The sequence below is a fragment of the Stegastes partitus genome, unplaced genomic scaffold (assembly GCF_000690725.1).
Source record: "Stegastes partitus isolate 25-593 unplaced genomic scaffold, Stegastes_partitus-1.0.2 Scaffold906, whole genome shotgun sequence".
NCBI lineage: Eukaryota > Metazoa > Chordata > Actinopteri > Pomacentridae > Stegastes > Stegastes partitus.
In genome coordinates, this window is record NW_007578637.1 from 196,776 (window position 1) to 208,546 (window position 11,771).

Consider the following 11,771-nt stretch of genomic DNA (forward strand, 5'->3'; position numbering starts at 1 on the left):
CCTCGCTTTACTTCCTGCACCCGTCTCATCACACCTGCTCCCTGATGACTCTCCCTCACCTGTTTCCATCTCCCCTCATTACCTCGTGTACATTACCTCACAGTCCTCGTAGCAGCGTTCCTCACATCCATAGTCACAATCTGCCTGCTGTTTTTGGATTCCTCTGCCTGATCGACTGAACTCCTGTCTACCGAACCCTACCCGTCTTTTGCCTGAACCCATTCTGAGTCGTGCATTTGTGCCCATCTATCTGATTCTAGTGAGTTCTCACCAACATTTAAATTAGCCTCTATAATTTAATTACCCATTTATCCTCCGTAGCTGTTGCTGCTTACAAACCAGAGGACTAATTCCCATAAAACTCTGAGTTTTAAAGCACTATTAACATTCTGAACGTGAAGCTTCCTGTGTTCTGAAGCTGTGTCGCTTTAAATTAGGTTTTAACGTACTACACACAGGGGTATGCTGATTAATTAATTTAATTAATATCCGTGCCTTCAAGGAGCTGCTAATCCACCTAAATCACTTTCACAAGCATCACTTTCACTTGACAGTTTTTGTATCACGTCTTGTTCCGGGTCCTGTTTCTGAGGCTATCCCATCCAGAACACTGTGTGTGTGTGCCGGCTGCTCCAATTAGCGAACCCTCACCGTGAATCTGTTATCACCCAAAGGCGTGGGCCACCACCACGGCGCACCACAGCCCTCATATTCATAATAGAGATAAAATGAATTTTCTTTCTCCTCCTCTATCTCTGCCTGCCACTCTCCACCTCCCCTATCTCTTGTTCCGACTCCCCTTCCTCTCCTCCTACACTGTCCCCGCATGCATTTATCTTTAAAGTGTGTGTCCTGCCTCTTGCCATCCTCCGTCCCTCTCTGTCTTTGTTTCACTGCCACGCTGCAGCAGGCCGGGCAGAAGCCTTCAGCCCCTGTCGGTGCCAGATTTGTGTTGCAGACAGTGGAGAGGGAAGCTATCAGGCACTTGCTGGCTTCTTTGAAAGCATTTATAGGAAACAGGATTGAGCTGGTTCTCACTCTCTCTTATCAGCAGGACACCATGCTTCCATCTATACATCAGGTTTTTGTTTTTTTCCCTCAGTCGCAGCTTGTAATGAAAAACTTTACTTATCCAACCTATGCAAATTAGCATCTGCTAATTAGTGGTGTTGCCATTCAAGTTGCAGGAAAAGTAGAATAAAAATTGCAGAATGTATAATTAATCAGCTTTTTTTTCTCAGTCATGAGAATGGGAGCCAGAAAATCCTTCCAGTTCTTAAATAAGCTGGAAAAAACCCAACTGATGGGTCACTGAAGGACTGGGACCTTTCTAAGCCACAACAGCAACAATACGAAGGCATGTGANGTTTCCGTCAGCGTCCTCCAACTCCCCTTTAAGTTCAGGACAGAGTGTGTCAAGAAAGCTGTCTCAGGTACGAAGGCGACACACTCCAACACACACACGCACACACACACACAGACACACTGGCAGGTAAATTTGAACCATAGCTCTTATCAGGTTGCCCCAGCTGTTTTGCCAGACGCTACCCTCCGCTCTCCGTCTGTCTGCCGGAGTTATACTGGGGGTGTTTAAAATTAGATTTAACATCGATCATTTCCCCGGCCTGAATAGGGCCCAGTGTCAGAGGCTGGCGGGGGCAATCCCTCACCGACAGTCGGTCTGCCTCACCTCAGCACACCATCAGTCAGGCCGAGGGGAGACGGAGGCAGGGGTGGAGGGAAAGGAAAACAAGTGCTGGATGAGAGTGACGCAGGGGAATCACAAGAGGGGTAAAGAGGCACAGGAGGGAAGAGTAGGGATGGAAATAAAGGAGGCATTAAGAGGAAGGAGAGGTAAGAAGTGGGCCCTTCTCACTAATAAACCATTTTAGCTTCTTTTATTTAATACAAAATAAATAAATAAAAACTCTGAGCCTGAATAGAAATAGTAGATGTCGATCAAAGGGAGGTTCAGATGGAGTTTAAAGCAGTTATATTAATGTATTCTATTATTACTGGGCGAGGATGGAGAGCCGAGATCGAACCTCGGCGGCGTCATTGACATGACTTATTTGCATGGTAATTGTATTTTCATGCTACGTTTCCCTTTTATGCATTGTTACCGTTGAGAACAAGGAGGAAGGTGATCGGCATATTAAGAAGTTACACGGCATGTTGGATTAAAGTATTTACGGTGGCTTAACAGATTTATTAGACCACCACCTAATATAAGGCTTATACGTCAGCTGTCTTAAATTAACAGCGTTAGCAATTACCTACATCATCTCTTATGTTTCTGTAATGATTAATACACCCGTATGTAGAAGCTCTGCAATCGAAATTACTTTTTTAAGCTAAAATAGAATTATTATTGTTATCTATGAATTTGCTGTTTTACAAAAAAACAGAAAGAATAGTAAAACCTGTTATTATTTCTTGATTGAGATGTCAGATTATAGTTATTTGTCTGCATTCCTGAGCAGACATTGGATAAATGGAAATAGTGTCATATATAAATATATTTAATATTCTTGTCCCTGTTTTATTTATGTGCCTGAGGTAGAATTTAATGGGCTTTAATTAACAAAGACATAATCAGCACCCCGAAAAAACACAGGTTTGACTAGTTATTTATCATTTATTTCTATTAACATACAACGTACTTAGAAAGAGGGCCTATAGATGAAACAACAAAAAAGCAAATTAGCCTTGTATGTTATTTATTCAGCAAACTTATCAATAGATGTCATAATATTATATTTACTATATTATTGTATTTACAGTAATAGTAATAAAATAATGTTTTGTTACTCCAATGTATTCGTTGCCACTAAAATATACAATTTTGTGTGTTGTTGTTTTATTTTGACTTGTAAAAATGTGTAATCACAAGATGCAAGAAACATTATATTGATTAAAATAAAACTCATTAAAAGAGATTTTAATGATGATAATAATGGACATAAATTGCACATCACATTTTAGAGTTATCAGCACGTATATAGTATATATATATAGACGTCAGATGACTATCTACCGCTAGCATCTGTATATTTATCCTTTACAATGTGTAATGAGGATCTTCGGCTCGTTTTCTCCCCGGGACGACTTCAGCTCGATCTCAGCTCATCTTCAGGTTGTAGTTGCAGGTTATGACTATTAATTAAGCTCCAGAGTTTAAGCAGATCTTTGGAGATTTAGATATCGAACTGTTTACAGCAAATGTAATGAGTTTTGAAAGGACAGATTAAATGGACACAAAGTCAGAAAGAAAGGCTGAGGCGGCCACATCTGTGCCGAGCAGCGCATCCTTCAACGACACACATAATAAAGCCTTTCCAAGCATGACATTTCCTCCGTAATGCCATCCATCCACCGCACCCCGTTTATGGCCTCGCAGCTATAATGCCCGCTCATTGGGCTGCACGACTACCATCAGCATCCTTGTTATGTTTGTGAGGCATGGCCTTGCCAAATGTGAGAAACATTGATTTTTATATCCCTGCTCCCAGCAAGGTTTGTAGCATCTGTAGTGGCGCTATCTGGCCTCGCATCTTTACAAGCGAATACATTAGCGTGCTTCGGATTGATCGAATCACAAGTTTTAAAGTGTTTCTCTATCGCAGAACAAATACCCACCTCAGTTTCTGTTCAGTTAATTCCTGAAGTGGTTTCCTCATTACTGTCCTAATGGCTGTTCAATTAGAGTTTCCATCACTTTGAGTTGAAAGTGAATTAGCCCAACGCTGTAGTCTGTGCACTGCAGGAAGCTATTTATGCAAAAGGGCCATTTGGGGTGTGAGGATGGGTTTTACTTCAGGGATGAAATCATCGGGCTGTTACAGTAATGACAGACTGGATAGTTCCATCCTCCCCATGAATTGCCAGCTTATTGTGTGTGTATGCACCAAACAGCCGGTCAGAGGATCCGGCCTTCTAGGAGTCTCTGGGTGGTCTCCTGGAAGGGGTGCCGTCTGGGGACTCCATAGTTCTCCTGGGGGACTTCAGTGCTCACATGGGCAATGACGGAAAAATCTGGAGGGGCGTGATGGGAAGGAACGACCTGCCTGATATGAACCCGGGTGGAGTTTTGTTATTGGACTTCTGTGCTAGTCATAGTCTGGCTACCACAGCAGGTGAAGAGAGGAGCAGAGCTGTCAGCTGATCACCTCCTGGTGGTGAGTTGGATCCGATGGCGAGGAAGGCTGCCGGACAGACCTGGTAAACCCAAACGCGTGGTGAGGAAACGTCTGGCGGAGGAACCTGTCTGTGGGGTTTTCAACTCCCACCTCCAGAAGAGTTTCTCCTGCATCCAGGGGGAGGTTCAGAACATGGAGTCAGAGTGGGCCATGTTCATAGCCTCCATTGCAGAAGCGGCCGTTAGGAGCTGTGCCCAGAAGGTCACTGGTGTCTGTCGTGGCGGCAACCCCAAAACCAGCCGGTGAAGGAGGCCATCAGGCTGAAGAAGGAGACTTTCCGGGCCTGGTTGACTTGGGGGAAGCAGCAGACAGGTAGAGCTGAAAGAGCTGCAGCTGTGGAAATTTGCAGAAGCTAGAACTCAGATGTGGGAGGAGTTCGGAGAGGCCGTGGAAAAGGACTTTTGAGGGAGTTTAAGTTGTGACTGTGAAGATTCTCAGTCATCCAGGTCATGGTTCTTCTTGTGGATTAATCGTAACACCTGGACAAGCCCAAACTACAAACTACAAGTTTTCAGGTATGCAAAGCATTTCACTGTTATACCATGTATAACTGTTTGTGACCAATAAAGGCCTTGAATCCTTGAATCCTTGAATACTTCCCCTTCAGATGATCAATCAGCACAAAGAGATCCTGCAGCGTTTGCTTCGTTCCAGAAGAGGCAGAGTTGTGTCAGGACCAGTGGAGGCTGCTTCACCATGACAACGTCCTGAGCATCCCACAGCTCCTGGCTGAGAAGAACATCTGGAGCAACCTCCATACTCACCCCACCTGGCTCCGTGGGGTTGTTTCCGCTTCCCCAAGCTCAAGGGCTCATCAAGGGGACCCGTTTAGAAGACGTGGACCACGTCAAGATGGCTGTGACGATGGAGCTGAGAGGAGAATCCTTCCAGGAGTGCATGGCGGCGTGAAGAGAAGGCTGGAGAAGTGGTTAGACTCCAGGGGGATTACTTGGAAGGGGAACACTGATAGTTTGTAGTTTGGGTTTGAATCCTTTGTGACACCAGTCCTGGAACTTTTCTGACACGCCTCGTATATCACACACAGGACTGTGGGCCAGAGTCGCCCCACATTAGTGATTAATATGGACTATAAGCTGCCTCTTACCATATCTGTCCTTAAATTCAAACCAAACTAATTTTCTTTTTTTTCCATCGCTGTCTTCTTCCGTCTCGACCTCTCTGCGATATCCATCAATCCTTAACTGTTGAGGGACACATTCATTTCACAGGTCAATTAATTTTAATCAGAGTGTGTCAATTTAATCTGAGTTCAAACCACTCGACGGACACTTTGTGAAAATCTCATTAACCTTCCCATTTCCAATCTGCTCATTTCATCAGCAGGGCACAGCAATGACTCAGTCATTTCCAAACCCACGGTTTTTTTGTTTTTTTTTTGCTGTCGGTAAACAAACTCCTGCATTTGGATAATGTCAGAGGAAAAGAGGCGCCAGGAGGAGGGGAAGCATCCTCTCACACCAAAGATGACACAGACATCGACTTAGTGTCCTCAGGTAGGTGTTTTAATAGCAACAGCACCGGCTAGAAAATCAATGTGATCTCCAGGTGAGGTTAAGGTTAAAGGGAGGGGATGATGCAGTAAGACAAGAAGCACAACAAAGACAACATGGAGAGAATGCAAAAGACGGCCCTGAAGTAAACAGGAAGTGTCTTCATCAGATTCATTAAAGTAAAGGATCGAGTCCACACTGATACTGAGATATATAAGATACTGAGTTATTGTTTCAGCCCAACTCATCTGATGTCTTCTTACTGATTATGTTCTCTGATTTTAACCTTCTGTATGGATGTGTCCTTACAGCAAGAGAAGATAGATAGATAGATAGATAGATAGATAGATAGATAGATAGATAGATAGATAGATAGATAGATAGATAGATAGATAGATAGATAGTTTGCACACTCCCATATACATAATAAAAAATATATAAATATATGTATAAAAAACAGATAAACAAACAAAAACTAAAACAATAACATAAATTGATACAAAGGAATGAAAAACAGACAGAAACTAAGGTGCATATAGATCATTTACAAGAGAAACACGCAGGAAAACAAACTAATCAGCCAGTATATAGACAACAGCTTCACAACTCTAATTAGCCTTTTTGGAAACGTTCCTATTCCAACGAAATACTAAATTAGAGCGTGTTTGAAAAAGCTAACAAATGGCTCAAGTACAGCCACAGCAACTCTTTACAAAAAGAATCTTGAAAGCTGCACGAATAAATATATTTATATTATTAATGCATGAGATTAGATTAGATTAGATGAGATGAGATTAAATTAGACTAGATTATATTAGATTAGATTAGATTAGATTAGATTAGATAGAACCTATTGATCCCAGAGACAGCAGCACACATCAATTAAAAAAAAAAAAAGCAGCAGACGAGGAAACAAAGGAAGCAAACTGTTACATGTCCTCCACTTCCTCTGCTTTGTGGCAGCCGCTCTCGCTTTCCTCTTTTCCTCGTGTGTGTGGAGTGTGTCCAGGTTAGTGGATACTCACCTGATCGTGGACACCTGTGGGGGGAACCGCTCACCTGCAACTCATCACTTCTTTTTAATGTATTTTTAGGATAGAGCAGGCGTTCACAACCGTTCTGCTGCCAAGGCCCCCCTGGGCCCAATGAAAGAATCCAAAAGTGAAGAAAATGTAAGATACACAAGTGTCTTCTGAATCAGTGGTTCTCAAACTGGGGGTCGGGACCCCCATGGGGGTCCCAAGATCATTTCAGGGGGTCGCCAGATCATTGTAAAATAAATAAATAAATAAAGCCTACGTTTATCAAATAAATGTCAGAATCAAAAGTGTATACCTGTTCCCACTCCTTTTTCTGACTTGTTAATATGATGATTTGATTATGCCATATTATTATTATTTTTTTGCTCTTTTAAAATTATTTTCTTTTGTTTTTCAATTTTTTCTCCTTTTGAAATAAATTCAATTCATTCATTCATTCAGAAGAAAATTAACGTGTTAATGTAAAGAGATTAATCTGTGGAATTAACACATTAATATTAATCTTCAAATTTATTACTCATGATTTATTAAAAATTCAAATTTGGGGGGTCACAAGCACAAACTGATGTTTTCTTGGGGGTCGTGGCTCAAAAAGTTTGAGAACCGCTGATCTAAGTAACTAAAATAACACATAATTTATTTGTAAAAATGTTGAACTGTCAATTTTTACATCTCATTATTTGTATTTCGATATCCTAAATGAGGAACTACGCATTTCCTTTATTTTATTTTTTATTTTTTAACAACAAAAACAAACAAACAAACTGAGTTCTAAGCATGAATAGTCAAAGTTGCCTCTGAGCAGCAGTTGGCGATGGAACCAAAACCCTCCTCTTTAACAGCGAGGTGGAAAAAACAAACAACAAAACGGTGAGACAGAAGCAGGCTCAGAGGAGGCGGCCATCTGCCTCGACTCGGTGGGGCGACAGCGAGGATGAGGGGCAGCAGATGAAGAACAGACAATACAAACAGAGCAACGGACATTGTCAGATGGAACAACACGGACTTGCTGTTAGCCGTTAGCTGTCCACTTGGTCACACTCAGCATTTCCCTCCATTCAACCTGAATCAGACTTTAAAATGAATGGACCAACCACAGAATGCTGAATGTTTAAGGCACACAGATTACGTCTCTTTCAGCCGAGGCCACACACACTTCATTAGGCCAGACTCTCACCGCAACCACGGCTTTAGCGTCGTCTCTTCTTTCAGCGTGCTTGACGGACCAAATCGAGCGCTACGGCCAAGTGTTCATTATTTGGAACTCGGATGTCATGGAGAGCTGATAAGATGCGAGCTCATTTGCATGAGAGGCTTCAGAAAGCACGGAGCCGAGCAGACCAGTCAACACCGGCCCTTCATTTCTATCTCTGTCTGTCTTTTATTCTCTTCCCTCCACTCGACCACACACTTACACTGTCTGGCACGCAAGAGATGACGAGGTTGCCTGGAGATTTTATTTGCTATCAAAGCTTATAACCCTTATTTCTGAGATAGCTTGAGTGTGCTGCTGCTGCAGACTGCCAGCGTAATGGGAATTGTTTCAGGACATTTGCTGCAAAAAGGAGAGAGAATGTCAGTGAGTTTTTTTGTTTGCAGGCTTTACGATTATTCCCCCCAAAGAGGTCATTTGAAGTGAAACAAGCAAAATTGAAGAGAACGAGCAGCTTCACAAAACATCCCCGAGTAGGAGCGATAATTCTCGCTGGAAAATATAAGCCGATGCCAAACTTGTAATTTTTATAGCGTAGGAATACGAGGACACAAAACACACACAGTTTCCTGCTCTGACTTTCTCCCTCTCTCTTTCTCATAAAAGCGCCTCTCCGGCCTCTTTAGTATTCTGATGTGGTTCGTGATTCTCTGTCAACATTTGACTTCACAGGCGGTGGGGATCAGGCTCATACAGAGAGAGGCCAGCCGCCCGTGGCTCGCCGCTGCACAGGACCGTGGGTAGGGATTACACGGACAAAGAGGCTGACTGACAGGATGACACGCAGACGGAAACCCTCTCTCCTTGCACCTCAAGTTAAAGGGCGTCTGACCTCAAACGATCTGTATCATCAGCTGCAAAGTAAAGGAGCCGGTCGAACGGCGGAACAAGTTTCCGACGCTCCGGGTACCGTCACCTTGAGCCACAAAACAAAAAAGTCTGATTGACACAATGCGCTCGAGGCCTTTCTAGAAGCCCTGCAGATATATTGCAGCCATTTTGTGCTACAGTTTCCCTTATAGCCCCTTTAACATTCACCTCACATCCAGTTTGCTTCTGGATATGATTCAGCTGGAGTACATTTACGACTGACATTAAAATGCGGCGGCAGTATACACAGCGAAATTGGATTTCTCTTGCCCTCGCCTAAATGCAGATTGTGTCCTTTATGTCCTCAAAAAGCTGACAGTAAACATCTCATCTCACTTGTTTACCCACAAGTGTCCCATTTCTGACATGTATTTCACAAGTCGAGCTGCCTGTCGGCGCTTTGATTCGTTTGATTTACGTCTGTAGTTGCTTTATGTGGACTGAAGTTGCCTCGCGTTGCCTGTTTAGGCAACCCCAGGGCGCCTGGGACGGGGAGGTGACGTACTGCACACGCCTTCAAGAAATACGCTCATGCCTGCTGCTGCAGTAACGTCCCGACGGCGGTGATGCAGATAACCAGAGCTTGTGACCACATGCTGAATACTTTANATTAAAAGCTCAGACATGTGGGACTCACGCTGGTGAAAGTCATCTGTGATCCTTTCATAACCCCAGACAGTGAACCAGCATCTCATACAGTCCATCACAACATTTCATTAACTAACCTGCAGCTACTGGCCTCACCAACATCCTCAGTGTTTATTGTTTGTCCGTTCTGTCTGCAGTCCTGTTCTCTCTCCTGTCTCCTCTCTCTCCTGTTCACCCTCAGCCCGGCCGGTCCAGGCAGACAGCTGCTGGAGGTTTCTCCTGGTACAGAGCAGCTTCTTGTTCACCCTGTCCACTCCTCAGAAGGAATCTTTGGATTTGTTGGGTTTTCTTTATATTATACTATTTACCACTGAGATGACTTATGCTGTGAATTGATGCCATATCAATAAAGCTTAACTAAACTGTAAAAGAAAACTGCATGTTTCTGCTTTGTCGCATCAAATAAAACGCACGATTTCCTGTGTGCCAGTTTACCACACGTTTAACTCACTGATGACTGAGAAACCTGCGTCATTGAGCGTCTCACGCTTGGACTAACGCTTGATGCTTCGCTGCAGTCCTCATCCTTTGCCATTCAGGCTCGTCTACGTCGGATGAACATGGATGAGCATCCATCCATCTGTCGGCAACACAATCTAATTATAAGCTTTGGATTTTCCACGACGCTGCGATAAACATACACCGTCGCCACGACTAATGTTTAGCATCATAATTAAGAGTCTCTGTAGAAATACATGTTTTTATTCAGTTGTCAATCTCACAGAAACACGTCTCTCTAGTTTTGCCTAATCAAGGCTTTCTATTCATGTGAAATTGCCTCACTGACTCCAGCCATGGGATTTCCATATAAATTCCTCTTTTCACCCCTCCTGCTCCCATTTATTCTCTGTGTCTCGCTCTTTCTTTTGATCAAGTGCTTTCTCATTCGTGTTCGGTGGGACGTCAGGCTTGACTCTCTGGCAGTGGCCTTCCTTTTAAATGTTGTTTCTATTGCTCTGCTGTCACAGATCGCTGGCCAGAGACTGGAGCGGCGGTGGAGGCTTCTACACCACGCACCACTCATTCATTTCCCCGTGATGCTCATTGGAAAAGTGATTTTTTGCCTGTCTGAAACAGCGAGCCAGCTTGACACATAAGCTCCCCTGTTATGAATACAGCAACAGTGAACCCATAAAACCAGGATTTCATGTGTGAAGAAACATTCATGTCTAATTTTACATATAATTAAAGGTCCTGCATAGAGAAAAACACTTTTATTGTGTTTTGTGGCTGTTATAAGCCTGGAGTTGTTCGCAGTGCTAACATATGAAGACATTTACTTGTTTTGTTCATTCATTGCTTTTGTTAAGGTGAATAAAACAGATTGTTAGCAACACAAGTGGATGCAAAAACCTTCCATCAAGTATGAACAGAGACATCTGTACAATCAGCAAAATGCATTTTTAATTTTAAACTTGACAAGCCTCATTTCAGATTGTTATATCATCATATTACATTATTATTTGTATTTTTGGTGCATTAACATGGAAGCAGTATGTTAATGTTGTGACTGCTTGACCTCCCTGTTAGTTAGTTGTCAGAGCAATGCTAACATGCTGGCTTATTCCTGACGATAGCAGCGTTGTTTATAATCACTAAATAGCTATAGCTGACTTAAGTTGTTATGCTACCATCACCTTAAATTAATCAGGTATATTTCGAAAGTCAATATTAGGCCTGTTCAGATGTTATTTTAACCTGCTGTCCGTTAAAATGCTTCGTTCTCCTTCCTCTGTATATGTTATAGGCTGCTAAGTTCACTCCAGTATTACAGTTTGTTGATTATAGTCAACATGCACGTGGCTTCCTCTGATGGAATAATCCTAAATAGCTGTAATCAACAGGTCTGATGTTTTCTATACACTGTGTTCAATAGTGTGCATTGTTGTCTGCACTAATTTCCTTTTTTATTATTTTGTGCAATGCTTTATTTATTTTGTAATTTCACATTGTGTTGCTTGTTTTCATGTTCACTGTTTTTTTTTTATTCTGTATGTAAATAGAACATTTTTTATATTTGTACAATGCCTTATTTATATTGTATTTTTAATTTATGCCGCTTGTGTCTTCAGTTTTATTTAGTGTGTTGTTATAATTAAATAAAAGCTTGAATGCATGCATGCAGTTTCTGTGTTATTAGTATGAAAAACAGTGAAAGCAACTACAATCTTGCCTTGGCCACCAAATTAGTCACTGAGTGTGCTTGGTTGTCTGTCTCTAAGTGTAGCCCTGTGATAGACTGGTTACCTGTCCAGGTGAACCTGCCTTCACCCTGAGTCAGCTGGGATAG

General features: G+C 42.5%; 1 protein-coding gene across 1 annotated transcript in view; it reads left to right on the top strand.

Moving 5' to 3' along the window:
• The first annotated feature begins 3,462 nt into the window (after nucleotides 1-3,462).
• Nucleotides 3,463-11,771, top strand: part of ctnnbl1 (catenin, beta like 1) — a 61,982-nt gene continuing 53,673 nt past the window's right edge. Inside the window, exon 1 of the mRNA XM_008293723.1 lies at nucleotides 3,463-3,516. Within this exon, the coding sequence (XP_008291945.1) occupies nucleotides 3,463-3,516 (54 nt within the window). The remainder of the gene's footprint in view (nucleotides 3,517-11,771) is intronic.